The sequence below is a fragment of the Tigriopus californicus genome, chromosome 3 (genome assembly GCF_007210705.1).
Source record: "Tigriopus californicus strain San Diego chromosome 3, Tcal_SD_v2.1, whole genome shotgun sequence".
NCBI lineage: Eukaryota > Metazoa > Arthropoda > Copepoda > Harpacticoida > Harpacticidae > Tigriopus > Tigriopus californicus.
Window position 1 is genome coordinate 3,233,469 of NC_081442.1, and position 16,357 is coordinate 3,249,825.

The following is a 16,357-nucleotide window of genomic DNA, read 5'->3' on the forward strand; positions in this document are numbered from 1 at the left end:
GCCGGTTGCATCGCCTTCGTAAAGCAACAAACTCAGGGTGTCTCTTAACGTCCAAGATCGATGGTAAATATTTGGATTTGGGCACGATTCTCCTGACTGGAGACTAAGGGTCGTGATCGTCGTGATGGTAAAGAAAAAAAATCACGATCTGGAAGATCTTCATCCATTCAATCGGGATTTGATCCGGGAGAAATCACATCAGTTCAAGAGAACAACTCTTAGCCATACCAAGTCGTAGTTGCCATTCCCTGATCTGACAAATTTATAAATCCAGTAGAGAAATGTATCAGGGAACTATGGACAGATATATAGATAATATACTTGAGTGGGCCACAACGGCCTCAACCCTTGTCATGTCACCGGTATTTTTGCCTCAAGAATCTGGTCACGTAGACCTCAACTCAACTCACAGCAGCGACCCTCCGAGCCCGTACAAATTTGACGCGTGCGCTTTCCTGGCCTAAACAAGACAAAAAGAGTATCTCAAAAGTCGCCGAGCAAACTAGTCACTGCAAGAAAACTCTCGTTCTGAACTCGACAGTGACTGGTCCGCCTCGAGCCGATTACCACGGAAGTTCAATCGCCTCGGCCTCGGCACCAGCCCTGAAAGGAACTGGACGAGCATTGGCCTCTAGCAAGGCCGAGGCCGACTTTCGTGAAGACGGCAACAGGACCAGAGAGAACGGAAGAGAGACCGGCCGGGCATATCAGGAATGTCCGTCCATCCGTTCTACGAGCTAACCTTAGTACGTACTATACTTGGTACCCCGTTCTCTAAGCTTTGTATATGTTTTCGTACAAACAAGGGGGAGGGGGAGGTGTGGTGGTGCTAGGGGGGGAGGGACGAAGGAGGTTGCTAGAGTTGGAACTCTGAAAAGAATCTCTTGACACGTCGTTGAGGATGTGCATAATAGTTTATGTTGTACCAGGAAGGAAGGCGGGAAAGCGTGGAATTAGCTCCATATTAATTACATATTCACACGCCATGCCTCGCCGTCCAGTGTTCATGTGGAAGGTATCGTTCTCCAAGAGAGGGACAAAGCGTCATAATCACGAAAGCCTTCGGAAAACCACGCACCAGTTCCCCTGATCATAATATGACTTTTCCACCGAAACCCCTGCCACATGCGAGACGAGCTTCTCAAGTTCTCCTTCAACGAACACATGATAAAATCGATGGAATGTCTCTCCTCCCCCATCGTCCCCATCGATGGCATCGGACGAGGTCGTCGAGGAACCCTCGAACTGTGGTGGCTGTTGCTGTCGTCGTTGTTGTTGTTGTTTCACTTTCCAGGGAACAAGCAGGTCTTTGTGTTGAAAATTGGTCCTGTTTTTGTGAACTGGGAGCACGAGGGGTAAATGGGTGTCACACACGGCCATGGTGGGGTTAGTGCTCGCCACCCCGTGAGGGGGGTCGCAGACGGAATGCTTCTTCAAATAGGATGAGGGCTGGTGATCCTTGGCTTGCTCTTGAGCCCAAGCATAGATTAAACAAGAGCCGCCGATGCGTAAAACGCGGCTCATCTCTTGCACGGCTTTGAGCCGCCGTTCCTGCCAATTGAAGCGAATTCAATTTGTTCAAGTTGTTAGCGAGCTTATCGAAGGTGACTGTATCAATTGATGGTTGTCTTACCCAAGTGGATAAATGGTGGATGACGGCGATGCAAATGATACCATCGGCGGACCCGGATCTGAACGGTAGAAACAGGCAATCGCTTCGCAAGGACTCGAACCCACGCTCCCGACAAATGTCAGTCAAACCTTGACTGTAGTCACTTCCAACCTAAATATTTTTAAAGATAGTGTTTGACTATTTAACTATTTAGGTAGCTGGGATTGAAGCCAAATGCTTCAGAGTTATACCTTGAAGCAATCGTTTCTCAGACCCAAGTATTTGCCATTGCCGCACCCGTTGTCTACCAAAATCGATCCGGGATGGAGGGACCCCAAGAACTCTATGACCTTGGGCCAAGGTTTGTGCCTCGTCTCGCTGAAGTGTGAGGCAATGTTCTCATAAACGGAATGCACGTGGGTATCTTCCAAACTTTTGGCCAGTTTGTCGTCCATTGCTATGAGTTGATCACGCTGAGAATCACATTGAGCCGGGAACCGACATTGACATTCACCCGCCAACACTTTTCGAAACGTCAGAGAGACTCGAATCTGGCGGGCTTTGAGTGTCAGTCCATTGGTCTGACTGGGGATCACGTCATTGGACCTTGGCACTATCCCATGGCTCCAGACATATCTGCATGTGTATGATCGATGGCTTAATTCAATGATAATTTTTTTTCTGTTCAAGTTACGCAAGAAAATTTGCAAAGCGGAGGACGATGAAGAGATTTCTAGTTCGGCCCTTATTTCGACCGCAATGTGTTTTTAATGTAAGCTCAAAGAACAACGCTCAGATCGCAATTTTGACTTAGAAAACTCAATTAATAAGCTAAGTGCTTTAACCGAAAAAACATATTTCATTAAATCAGGGACAAAATCTGCGATACTTCGCGTCAGTCTCCTACTTAGTTCACAAATTATTGCTTTTTTAAATATTAAATAGAGCTACGGTTGAACATAAGAATGAGAATAGAAAATAATGGTTCTTGTTTCAAATTCAAAAACGTACCTCGACTCATCCGACATGACCATGAACGACCTTCTGCTTAAGATCACGGGCACCATGATCCCATCTGGATGAGTGAAGTTCATGACGGTATCCGATCCCAAGGACAAGGAGCAAATGGTTCCATCACAACAACTATGCGTATCGATATGGGCCGGAATTCCTTGACCGGGTTGATAACGATTAACGGTACACTGGTCGGGCAGTGACTGTCCAACATTGACTCTTTGAAGTAAATCCAACCACGATTGGGGCAGGGGTGGATCAATAGGTCGTTGGCCATTGATACTATTGGTGCCGTACTCAAATTCATAGCCAAAGTGTTGAACTTGCCGATTCTTCAAATCAGCCGAATCGTTCCAAGTGAAAGAATCGAGCAGATTTTGCTCTTCTTCTTCGGTTATCACATCTTCCAAGATTTGGAGACCTCGAGGCCAAGGTCGATGGGTCCATGGATTATGGCTCAGATCCGGGACCTTATCAACAAAGGCCAAGTAGATGGGATGGTCGCCTTGGCCATGGATGGCTTTAAATGCCTGCCAGGCCTGGCTTTGGTGCTCGAAACTGACAAAGGAGAACGACCTTTGAGGTAGTAAAACCACATTGGACACAGCACCAAAGGGCAAACAAAGGCTCAAGATGGATTCCTCCGAACCATGGGTGGTCAATCCTAAGTTGCAGAGTAACAAATGCTGAAACAAATATAAAACGTGAATTTTCGGTTCCACATGGCCGACGCCATGAATTCATTCATTACCGGACTGGGACCCTCTTCCGTTTCCGAATTGCCGGGATTGAGGATACTCAGGCCCAACTCTTTTTCCACTTTTCTCGTCACTCGGTGGGATTTTCGATCGCTTTTAAGCCTACCATTCGACATGTTGAGCAAAGGTGGGCACGGGTAGCCGTGTTTCTCTGCTCCCAAAGGGCATGTATGTCATGTACTGTGTATCGGTTAGTTCACGTGTTTTTGTTATGATTTTGACGTAGAAGCCAACTCTCAAGACACCAAGACATGTGGCTAACTAAACAACAAAATAGGAAAGAATACCACTTTTATATTTAAAATGTCATGACATAGGGGCAAATAGTTTTGATAATTGAAGTTGTAAACATATTATTGCCATGAAGTTACTTTTTAAACGAATACAAAGGTTTAGCCTGCCTACAGTTTCCCCTCTACTATGCCCTTATTTTTCTACATTGACGAGCAGGTTCGAGCCTTTCCAGCCGTTCCATCAGCTGAATAGGCAGCCCGTTGGCTGCCCATCGCTCCAAGATTCCGCAGAGCCCATCATTGAAAGTAGAGCAGATACATTCATACACTGGCTACCAATACAGACAGACAGGCAGTTCCATTTCCATTTTTATCGCCATCCTAGGCCTAGCCCTGCAAAATTCGGTGTTTCTCTTTGGCACGTTCTCCAAGATGTGGCTCTGGGCCCTCCTTTGGATACTGGGTCTGTCTGGGGCCGATCCGAGCCCGAATCTGGGTCATGGAAGTAAGGCGAAATGGTGAAGGATAGTCTGACTGTGTATGCCAATGTCTTGAATTTTGCAGATGAGAGTTGGTCGATATCGCCCCGTTTGGCCGTGTCCGCCCATTTGATGCCTTCAAACCGGAGCTGGAAGGGTGATGACGCCCGTGTTTCGCCGCCTTTGACCGTTATTCCCCGGAAAGATGATTGGACCATCATCAAAGTCCGCGAAGGTCTCTCGCTCAACATATCTTGTCGATTGGCGTATCCGCCCCCAGGGCGTCCGATGGGGGAGTGGGATGAGGCTCATGTGGGCTACGATCTCAATTGGTACCTCCCCGGGTCCCGAACGGGCAGCTTGGAACCGCGGAAAACGCCTACCCTCTTTTCCATGGTGTTGAGACAACTTCAAATGACGGATTCGGGTTCTTACAAATGCACGGCCAGGCGGAAAGATTGGTCACTGACCGAGAATTTTGAAGAAGAAGAAGAAGCCGCCGACCTAGCAGAGGAAAATGAGGGTCTAGAAGGAATTTTGTCCCATTCTGTAGTCCTTAAAGTGCTCTCAGGTAAGACAAAAGAGAAACGCTTTTTGGGAGCATTCATGTGATGCCCAGGACATGGTTTTTTTTAAGCCGATACGAGTTGTGGGACGAACTTTTTCCGTTGCCGCAATGGTATTTGCATCTTGAATCCGTATGTTTGCGATGGTGTGGCCGATTGTCCGGATTCGTCGGATGAAGCGGAGGCGAAATGCGGTTTGGATCCATGTGATGCCAAACTGCGTTGCGAGGATAAGCGTTGCATGGATCCGGGGTTATGCTGTGACCCGGAATTGAATGAGAATTGCTCGTATCTTCATCCTTGTTGCAAGGCGTTGGTCGAATCCAATCGACACTTTTACGAAATGGGTATTAAGAAGCGCAACAAAGATATCCACATTGTTCACTCCACCGTTTACTCGATCGTTGGTGAGTGCCTAATCCAGCTGATTCTATTTTTCTGCCTTAAGCCCACCTTCAATTTTGGTCGTATTTTAAGATGGCTTTTGGCGGGCACGTTGCTGAAATAAGTGGGGCAAGAGCATTTTATTTTGGAGCACTAAAATTCTGGTTTAAAACACAAACGATGGACCGGAGAGAACCCTTTAACTGCATATTTTGTATTCGAGCGTAATTAGAATGCGTCTTCAGTGAAGAACTGATACTCGAAAATAGCCCAAAAGAAAGGTCAAAGCAATATATTCAAGGGTAGAGCATCCCCCTATAAGATCAAGTGTTATCTACCGATGGAAATAATCATCCAGTAATATGAATCACAAGTTTCCATTGTACAATCAATCACCTACTTGCATTTTTACTTCATTATCTTTCCAAAGTAGTCTCCACTACGGGCTTCCACAGATTTTGACGGAAGCAAAAAATTCTTACCTCATAAACCGCTCACTTTGCCACAAATAAGCACTTTATACGGGTACAAGATCTTGTTAAATAGATCAACTTGGCCAAATTTGAGCCCATTTCCATGCTTAGGGATCTCAGGAGACACGGCCAAAGTTATGTAACAAACACCACAAAAGAGTCAAATTTTTGGCCTGCTCCTGGTCGGTCAACTACATAAGCCTTTGACATCATTGCTTTGAAACGAATCACTGAACAAGTAAATAGTATAAAAATGACCTTCCTTTAATTGAAGAGATTTTATCACTTGAATTCAAAAAGTGGCTCAAAGTTGGTTTGACCAAGAGCAGGCCGATTTGGCGGGAAGCTCGTTCGCAGTCCATATTTCTAGAAGGGCGCAAGTAATCCAAAAATTTGGATGTCCACTTGGCACTGCACCAATTAGTAGCATTGATTCCGTTCCGTCATGATTATATTCCACAGCTTGCATCTTAGCCTTCTTAGCTTTGGTTTTCTTGGTGACCGTGGTTGTTTGTCGGATCCATGTCCGGCGATGTCGTCACATATTTCATTTAGCCTCGGGAACGACTCCGCGACAGCCCTTGAGTTTGCATGATCTCGAAGTATTGATGCATTTAAGGCGAAACAATCACAATCCCTTCATTGGCATTGTGTATAACATTAACAACGGAGTGCAAATGGTGGGTGGCAATCGGAATGTCACGCCTCCTCCTCCATATAACCAAGATGGCCAGAACGAACCACCTCCACCCTATGATGGCTTGGTCGGAATGGCTCACGGAGGTTTTGCTCACCAAGGTGAGTAAAAACACAATTGGATTTTTTTTTCCTTCTTCTCAGTAAATGGTGGAACTTGATATTATTTAGGTATGAACGATGAGGAGATTATTCTTCTAAACAATAATGATGACGACAACAACAACAATGGAGATATCAACGGGAACAGTGAAATGGTCAATCAAAATATTGTCCAAGAGCAGCAACAATTATTATTGCAGCAGCACGAACAGCAACAACAACCACCCCCGAATGAGCAACAGAACTAGAACTTGCCCCTAGAACTTGTTCCTATCTGGAGCCTTGATCTCATTTTTGTTGTCTTGATGTTTGCCCAGATTTCATTTCCGTCTTCATCCTGATTGAGAAACCAACTTCATGTACAAAGTCAATATGTTACTCATGGATCCAGAACCCCAATGGATCAATCTGATCATTTATTCTTCCTGTCCATTTGTCTCGCTCATCTCACCTATGGAGCACGATCCTTACAATGAAAAAATTATTTTGAATGCATTTCACATTTCACCTCGTCAGAAATAAAGAAATCATGAATTGTGATTTTTGTTCCATTTTTCACGGCCCGTATTAAATGAAGCTTTAGTAATGCGAGGGAGGAAGCCCACGAAATCTATCATCTGTGCTGTGCAGCGATGGCAAAAATCGACTTTGAAGCAATATCTGCCATTTTCTACCATGTAATGGCAGAAAGTGGCAAAGCGTGGCAGAAAATGGTCTAAGGTGGTCCAAAATGGCCGCCTGTGCTTGAAATCCTTGATCGAAATAAAAAGCAATAGTCCATGATAAAATCGCATTATGGCATTATCTTTGCTAAGTAATGTGTACAATTTAGAAGCAAACAAGTCTGAAGCTAACTCAAATTCGAGCACATCCATAAACATTTTGAATTATCAAGTTCTAATGCGTTACAATCATAAGAGTTAAAAAAATCTCGTGAGCTTTTGAGTCTCTCAAGTATGATTAGGAATTTACTTGGTTACCATTTTACAAACCACATAAAACTACTGAACACTGTGCATGTGGTATGGAAGCTACTCTTTCTTAGTATGAGCCTGCTAGTTGCAGCATTCTCCTCAAGGATGCTACAGATTCTGAAAGTCAGGAAAAACACGAGTGTTATTATTAGGGTTCCCAAAATTATGCATACAAAAGGACCTCATTATGCAAATAAAGATGCGAAAAAACAAGCCCAGGATTCAAATAAGGATGCAAATAAACTTCAAAGACGATTTAGATGAAGCTCAGGCCATATCTTGCCAATAAAAGGCTGAAACATATGAGGGTATTTTTTGAAAAGCTGACATCATGGGGCACAATTTCATTGTAGGTGACGAGTTCCGTGGCTGGTCATAAAAAATAAGTTCAAATTTGAACCAATGTTTTTGAAAATTTCAGTTAGCAAAGCCATGCCAAAATCTTAAAACTTAACAGCTATTTCGTTGTTAATGGTCCAAGCCTTGTTTCCCAACCGGTCTAACACGGCCATCCAGCATTTACTCACTCTAAATCACACTTTTAAAATCAACGGAATCTGCAATCGGTGCTTGAATGTTTCAGCAAACTAATGATGCCAATATGTAGTTGTTTGTTTTCCATACTTGTAGACACTTCACTAGCTACTTTCTCTCGTTCACTCAGAAATCCACCATTATTTGTTAATTCAATTTAGTCTCATTGTTATAGGCCACAGCAGGCGTGAAATTGCCTGTTCCGGGAAGGACAACTTTGGGTCACTTTTGGGCCATGCCTAATGTTTTAGCGCTGCCAGGTGGAAATCACTATTGAAACTGGCCTTTAAGCAGCCATTATCCGCAAGCCTAGACAAGAAATATTTGTTACCACTATTTATCGCGTTAAACGTCATCAATAGAGCCAGGCCAAAAATATGTTGTTACATAAAACATATTTTTCACATATTTTGGGGCTTTTGGGCCCCCCCAAAAAATTATTTGTCCGTTTTCATTTTTTTACCCCTTTTTCCTTTTCGTCCTGTGATGATACGTAACGAAGAGAAAGATGACTTATGAGAACAAGGATTTTATTCAGTTGTGGATCAAATAGGACACAAATATGGCTGATCAGGAACTTGTTATTGGCTAGGGTTGGAGGTGTGTAGAGACCCTAGTCAGTTTGACAAGTGGCTCCACTTCAAAAAAGTAAGTGATCAGATGAACTAAAAAGTTTCCAAGCATATTTCTAATTGATGTGCTAGATAAGAAAGAGTACTGTCATGACAAGCACCATTGAATATGTTTTTCAAGGACACTGCAAAATTTTACTCAAAGACAAGCTGATTCATGGATATGGTATTTTAGATTATTAAAAATAGTTTTGTTACTTTCGAAATACTTTCTGAACCCATTATTTTATCAGATTAGATTGCAGACATATTTCATTCCATTATTCAAATCAACATTATGCCACACAAACTCTATGCAAGTCTCTCAAGAAACAAGTCCTTTATATTTTACAATCCAATTTGTTGAATATGGTTGTACTTTCTATTTTCAAGTGTTTTAGTCCAAATTGATCCTGTCAGCATGCAAGAAATCAGCGTGACAACTATATTTTATTGAGAAATGCCATACTGATGCAATTCTAATGGCAAATGACACTTATGCTTTGCCTTCTTATGCAATACAAACATGTTAGGTCTTTTTGGAAGTGACAGACTCCCTGTTGAGAAAGTTTCCAAACAAAGCCCATGTTCGTTGACAATTGGCAGCCAATCAGATCGCTCGACTTGATGACGTATACTCAACCTCGCGGGTCTCTGCATCCAGGGTCCCTAGAGGTGTGAGGCTTTTTCAGATTCTTCTTCTCCTCCCTGCTATAGATGCCATATGAAAGTCAGCAAAACTGGAGCTGTAGCTGAGCTTGCCATAGGGTGTGATCCAACCTAACACTAAAAATCATTAAGTGAGCAAAAGCGCCCTAAGGATAAGCACTAGAATCTTGAAAATAATCATAGATAACTTCATATATAGATCGATCAAGGGCGCTGCGATCGCGTCTTTTCGTCTCAGCTGTCGCTGGTGGAAAAAAATGTTTCATTCGTAGTCAAGCTACTTAGGACAACTATGGTACAAATTTGAATCGTTGCCGGCTCGTCCAAATTCAGATTAGAAACCCCTAATACGACTCCTTGTCAAGCAATTACTCTCGTCTAGCACGCTTGATAAAACGAGTTGAAGTAATTTGTCCGACCACATTTTTAAGAACGCAATTTTGAAGAGGTTAAAATGGGGCTCAAATTGAAGTTTTCATCCAAATGGTGGAAACACTTAACTAAAACCCAAGAAACAAGACTAGTTTCAGGCTGACCTCCAGAGGTGTCGGATTTGCCTTGTTTACGTATAGGCGCAATCATGTCGCCCACATTCAAGCACATTGTTGGGTGATTGAAACGAAATTCCGAATGCCTTATCATTGCGTTGCAATCAATAGAGTACATGATTTGCTCTACTAATGTCCAAATCATTTTTTGACATGTTACTTGTAATATGCCCTAAAAAGCATGTTTTTATTATTCTACCGCTCTTTCTACCTGTATATTTGTAAGATTCAAAAGAAATTAAGATTGAAGATGAATAACAAACGTTTCATGAGAATAATTCAACTTGCCTGAAGCGAGATTCATCAAGTCGGCCATTAAATTCTTTGATCTGAATGAAAAACTCCCGACGAAATAAAAAGTTGTGATTGGTAATTTGACATTTACACTTTAACAGCAACAAAAAAATTCTAGGTCTTACGTGGAATTGAAAGTACCACATTGTCAATTGAAACATTGACGATCCTTAAGAAGTAAACCATCATCCACGAGAGCTGTTCTCAAATGACTCTACTGCCAAAAACAAGGTTTATGAGACTACATCCGAAGAAAATCCATTAGTATATGATCACTTACATAAATATGTTGCTCCTGGAGTTTGAAACGAAAATCTGAATGCATCATTAGTGTATTGCATTATTGTTACATTTCGTTACACTTTCGAGATGTGTTACTAAAATGAGGGTAAATGCGTATGTATGTGATTTGCAGAGCAAAACTGCAATTTTCTTTGACATGTAAGTTAAATTATGCCAAAAACACTTTGATTTTTATCATATTCTAACGCTCTTTGTTTATGTATGTTTGTAAAAATCAAAAGAAATTGAAAGAAAACGTGAATGATGACCATTTCATGGGAATAATTCAACTTGCCCAAAGCGAAATTTCACGAAATATCTTCGTCCCTTTTCCACCAGCGTCAGCTGACCTGAAAAGACGCTCATGCGGTGCAGCTCCTGTTGAGCTTAAGCATTCTAGTTATGGTTTTCTATGAAAATAATCAACTGTATATTGCACCATAACATCAGAATCACTTAAAAAGTGTTGCAATGTCAAACATTGTAATAAAGAAGATTCAGTTTCTTGTCAAAAAAATAAAGAAACTCAATAGATCACCCTGTATATGCAATTGTTTGCCCAGATTGTGGCAACAGAAAAAAGGCAACAAACAGGACTAACAATAACCTTTCATGGTAGCAACGGTTTTGCAATTCATTACTTTTTTTTCTTTCATTTCTCAACATTCTTTTTTTTTCTTTTTTTCTCGACTTTTTCACACTTGCTAATTTTCTGGTATTTTGGCTTTCAACTTTTACGCAAATTTTCCAATTTTTTCTCATTTTTTCCCGACTCACAAAAAAGTTTGGCCAAAATGGCAACTGTTTCTTTTTCAACGTCCGCTAATCAAGAGCCAGCACAGATGTGGCAAGAATCTGGTCCCTAGGGATCACAGGTTTAATTACCAGTGCTTGAAGATATTATAATGTAATATTCATTTTCATGTTTGTGTTGCTTGATACTGAAGGCAAAAATAGCCCCCCTCCTCAAACGTTCTGTTGCCTATGTTTTGGAAAGCTTATTTGCAAATTTTTGTGTAAATTTGTTTGATTTGTTATGCAAATTTGCTGTCAATAAAGACCATATTAATCTGCAAGTTTTGACTGGCCCTTATTTTTATGCTAGGAAAAATAAACGGGACAAAAACAACAAACCAAAACGTTTTGGTTAACATAATATCAACATATTTGGGTTGTTTTAAGCAACAGGCTAGTCATCAGTTCTTGAGGTACGTTTGAAGACAGTGGCTTCAAAAAAATGGGGATAAAAAGCGCCAAAATCTTAAGGTGTACAGAATCATATCAATTCAAGCTTAAAAGCGCTTAAAACAGGGCGAAATTAGGAGTTCTTTAAGGCAGATGTTTTGACACTTAAAAGATACTGACCGTTCATTCTTCTCACATTTTGGCACCTTTCTGAATACCTGAAGCGAACCTTCTTCAGTTTGGTCATTAACAATGCAAGAATGATACAACATGATAACGTTCACATTAACATCTCGTTTCTTCTTTCTTTTTTTTGGATTTGGGGTGCTAAGGTCGGAGGGGTGAGCTTCGCATGGCCAGTGAAGCCAGCCATCTCTCGTCCACTTCCAAATTCCGTTAAGCAGTTTTAAGTCCGGTATCATTTTTTTTATTCTTCGTGTGTGAGCGTCATTAGGGTCTAAAAGCTTCCCTTGAGAAAGGTCGGGGAGGAAATTCGAATCGGGGTTCTCTCTCAAGCGAGGAAACTGCGCTAGCCACTACACCACGTCTCCTCCCCTGAAGGTCGCTCGCAATTCAAAGGTAAAAAAGCCGTAGTTGGTAGGAATGGTCAGAATTCCGGATGTCTGGTATAGGTCCTAGACCAAATTTGCTCTTGGGTTGCTGCGAGTAACATGGCATTGAATGGAATGAAATTCCGCTCAATAACCTTTGGGTCGACGCCATTAGACACTCCACTATTAGATGATAAAGCTAAGGACATTGAGCAGGTCTCATCCATGAAGGATTTAGGTGTAGTCCTCCAAGATAAGGGAAAGTTCGATGAATAATTGCACTTGAAAGTTGGTAAGGCGTTTCAAACATGTGGTTGGATACTGTATATCGCGCGTCTAAGTCCAAAGATACGCGTAGTATCACGATGCTAACTCTGAACAGGTCGATTGTCCAGCCGCATCTTGAATATGCCTCGCCCATTTGGGCTCCAATTAGTTCAGCAGGTTTGCAAAGGCTCGAACAGGTCCAAAGATGTTTCACTAGGAACATTGAGGATATGACCGAGCTCTCGTATTGGGAGAGGTTAGAAAGGTTGGGATTACACGGTATTCAGAGAAGGTGCGAAAGGTATCTGATACTGAGCTTTGTCCCAACCCAGGATTTAGGGTCAATTGTAGTGACCGTAGAGGCTTAAAGTGCGTTTTGAGAGCACCTTCAAGTCCTCGAGAATCCAGGCTAGTTAAAGCAATGAAGTCCAACTCTCTTCTTTCTCGGGCTCCTTCATTGTTTAATTTGCTCCCTTCAAATATTCGTAGGGTGTAGCGAACCAGGATTCGCTAATTGGAAAGTGGATGCTCTACAAATACGGTTCTGCAGCTAGCCTAGCATGGAGTTTTATCTACACATGGACTCATCAATAAGATACATAGTGCAAATACCCTCGTTCTCATTTCATATATACATAACAACGCCGTTATTATTTTTTACATCTTAGACCTCAATTTGTAATGATTTCACAAATCTGCGCAAAGCCGGCGCACATTTTCTTTTCATTTTGGATTTCTTCCTTACCTTTGACCACGGTTTTTTTCCAAGTACATTCACTTCATGCCCTAAATTATGCATTTCTTCGTTCAGTTGTCTTTCGGCCTACGTCAGTCGAGGCCCACCTATACCCAAATTTTACTAAATCCTGAGGTTGAACCACTGAAAATTTGAAATTGTAAGTGTTTTGATGTTTGGAACATATGGCTCTTGTTTGAACCTGCATGCTTTCGTTCTTATCGGTCAAACGAGGTTTCTGTTCTTCACTTATTAATTCGGCATGGATTCTTTGAAGTCGTGGCGTTTTGATGCAGTCGAGGACGGATCAGCTGCTTGTATCGTCAACTTGCCCACCCCCTCCCACCCTTAAAGTATGGCGCGAGGCCATGTATGCAGGCGCCGTATGCCGTGAACGACGGTTAAAGGGTGTGCGGAGATTTGCACTCAGTGTCTCAGATATCGCCTCCTTATGCACTCTCAAGGACTGCTCAGCTTATGTAGAGATTCTCGTTATTAGCTTTTCCACTTAGTTCAGACCGCTTACTTGAAACACTTGATGGTCTTGATAAAGCAGCACCCTTGCACAGGGGAAAGAAAGCTATTGTCACCATTGGTTTCGAACCATGTCACATTCACACTCGATTCATTTGAGTGGAACGAGTGCGTGTAAACAATGGTAAACGTTATTCTCCACCGATTAGTCGGCGGTGCTACTTTTTTTAAATCTTAACTTGACCTAATCAAACCTAATCTAACCTTACCTAACCTAACCCAACCTAACCTAACACGATATTAATAACCCTTAAAGTCTCTATCTAGACCTTTTAACATTTTGCCACAAATTTAAAAATGAGCACCACCAACTTATTGGTGGAGAATAACGTTTATCGTAAACAATTGAACTGATTTTAGCGAGGCTAAGTATCTTTTGATCAATATCAAACATGTTGCCAAAAAATATCCTTCCACATTTCCTTGGTTTTGTATCAAATTTAAAGACAAGTTAGAATTCGTAGAAGACTATACCTTTGTGACATGTTCGCACATTCATGATTTAGATTCTTGCTCAACGTTTGAGACTTTGGCGTTATGTAGTCCAGATTTTGCAATGGTTTTAGCCCATTGATGATTGTCTGGTATATTGCCCGCCAAATTTCGCAAGCCTGCAAGGTCTGAATTAAGTTAAGTCAATAAGGCAAATGGTTGAAAACTACATTTTTTTGTAAACGTGGAGAAACTTGACATTTTGTCGACTAATAGGCGACACACACATCCACATCTGAAGTCAAATGATTTTCGTTGTAAGCATCTTACATACCTTCCTTTGGTTAGAATCCTACCGTGTCAAGTGCTAGAGTGCCAAGCAAGATTTATCCACAGACGGGAGCCTAAAAACGCTTTGAAACTTGCTGATGATTTGTAATCGGTGACGTTCTTTCATTAATGGCTCATCAAGGAGATCCCTCTGTGAGCAATTATTTAAAGCCCTTGAAGTTGACTTTCCGTGTTGCGTGCATACGCGTGGACATCAGTCGGGTTTCCTGTTTATTCTTTGACTTTTTTCAATGGAGAGATTTGTCCAGTAGCAGTATAGTAGTGTAGTAACAGTCCTACTTTAAATGAGTTTCCTTCGCCGCCAAAAGCGAGGACGAAATGTTTTGCTTTTCAATGATGTCCCAAGCCAATCAATGCGCTTCCACTCCAGGCTTTCAGGCCTTCTTTCACGGCTTCACCAGGGGCTCCGAGAGATTTTTGAGCCATTCCATGTTCCATTGTACTTCATTGATCAGTCTTCCTTTGGTACTTGAACAGATGCCATGATGTCTTTCAATGTCTCTCTGATCTGAATATTTGGTCAAATCTTCCAATGTTTAACCGTCTAGCACCCCTGGTAGACAGTTTAGAGTAGAAAGGGGGCGACTGAGCCACCTTGTGGAACAATTTTGGAACTTATGACTGGCAAGGCTAATTTCAATTTCGGTAAGCGGTATTTTGTGCCACGATGAAGTGTGTAATCTCGTTTGAACAAGCCCAGGAAGCAAGCATGTACGTAGGCAATCAAGCAGCGAGGAAATAAGCAAGGAAGGAGGAGGCATCATACAGAATACTCCTCCTCCAATAAGATTAAAAGGAAACGTCAACTCGTCAGAGAGGAGAGCTTTCGAGAACCCCCCTTTCTCGCTTAGTGGAGCAAGACGCTAATTCAAAGCATTTAAGGTGATATCAATGGAATGAAGTCAAAATCACATGTGAAAACGCGGACATTTCTTTGGACACAAAACAACATGCTCTTATCCGGACTGGATGAGGGCGCTGGGTCCAGATCTCTGTCTCTGTCTCTCTGTCTCTCACTCACTTACTCCCTCATTCACTCTATCTCTTAGAGACTCACGGACCAAAACACACATAGTTTCTTCCCCTCGTTGTTCGTGCTCCTGGGCTTCGTTCGCACTAGCCAAGTCCAAAGTAAGGCCACGAATCTTGGGCAGAAGTTTGAAGTTGTACTAGCAGTAGTAGGAGTAGTAAAAATGTATGTACGTCTGTGTCAATTTGGCTGAGTGTCAACATCTTCTTGCGAAGCATCTTTTTGTCCCGACTTGGCTTGGAATCATGCCTTTCTCGTACATGTTCCTCGTCCTGGAGACGACTCCTGCCTTCCTTTATCCGACGTCGACGTTACTATTACTGCAATCAGTGAGGGTGTGGGAGTGCGTGTCTGTGTGGCTCTCATCCTGGAGGAGGACTATGAACTCGCGGGTCTCTCGTCATCTCGTTCGTTCCTCTTCTTAAGCTATTCTCTGATTAATTGTTCCAAGGATACTCATCCGAAGTAGCTCATATCACCTAAACATACCAATGGAACAGAACTTGTCCCGTTCAAGCTTTGGTTCCAATTAGCTATAGGAATGAACGTTGTTGTGGTTCTTTCATTTTCGCAGGATCAGTGTTTCAATATATTGCTAGTTTTGTAGGCCATGAGTTGAGTAGAGGAACAAACGTATTCATGACTACCTCCATGAGGCTGGCTCGAATCTTCTCTCCCTTCAAATATCAGGTCTGATTCACCTTGTTGAGATATGATCACTATTTCGAGTTATGACTTGTTGCAAAAGCTCGGGAGAACCTTTATTCAAAAGAGGGCAAACTAAGCTCTTAATTTTTCCGAATCCTTCTCATAAAAGCAATCATGTATCCCATATGATTATCCTGGTCAATAAATTCATTGTTGTTTGTTATTCAGACTTCGTGATTGCGATGCCATTAAAGGGAGCAATATAGGCATTGTTCCCGACAGAGCTTGAATCTTACATGAGAGTCACATGTATCTCTTTGGGACAGTCCATTTGCTTCCTCACACAGGCAAGTTCTCCATCTAGTTTTGCTCTTGGGAGAACTCAACTTTCCCT

The 16,357-nt window shown here is 42.1% G+C and overlaps 2 protein-coding genes across 4 annotated transcripts; one reads left to right on the forward strand and one right to left on the reverse strand.

The window, feature by feature from the left end:
• The first annotated feature begins 590 nt into the window (after window positions 1-590).
• Window positions 591-6,857, forward strand: LOC131877474 (uncharacterized). 3 transcript variants are annotated; one of them, XM_059223154.1, is made up of 6 exons: window positions 591-746; window positions 3,835-4,122; window positions 4,182-4,667; window positions 4,734-5,069; window positions 6,003-6,317; window positions 6,387-6,857. In XM_059223154.1, the coding sequence occupies exons 2-6, from the start codon at window positions 4,050-4,052 to the stop codon at window positions 6,563-6,565; spliced, it is 1,389 nt and encodes a 462-aa protein (XP_059079137.1). In that variant the 5' UTR covers window positions 591-746; window positions 3,835-4,049; the 3' UTR covers window positions 6,566-6,857. The 3 variants fall into 3 exon arrangements, with proteins under 3 accessions (XP_059079137.1, XP_059079135.1, XP_059079136.1); XM_059223152.1 differs by having other exon boundaries at window positions 595-746; window positions 5,982-6,317; XM_059223153.1 differs by lacking the exon at window positions 591-746 and having other exon boundaries at window positions 3,833-4,122; window positions 5,982-6,317.
• On the reverse strand, window positions 896-3,611 carry LOC131877472 (alkylated DNA repair protein alkB homolog 8-like). The gene is made up of 5 exons (XM_059223150.1): window positions 3,378-3,611; window positions 2,624-3,312; window positions 1,864-2,248; window positions 1,634-1,783; window positions 896-1,551 (listed from the first exon to the last, which is right to left on the reverse strand). Exons 1-5 carry the CDS (start codon window positions 3,498-3,500, stop codon window positions 1,051-1,053), a joined length of 1,848 nt encoding a protein of 615 aa, XP_059079133.1. The 5' UTR covers window positions 3,501-3,611; the 3' UTR covers window positions 896-1,050.
• Window positions 6,858-16,357: the final 9,500 nt, after the last annotated feature.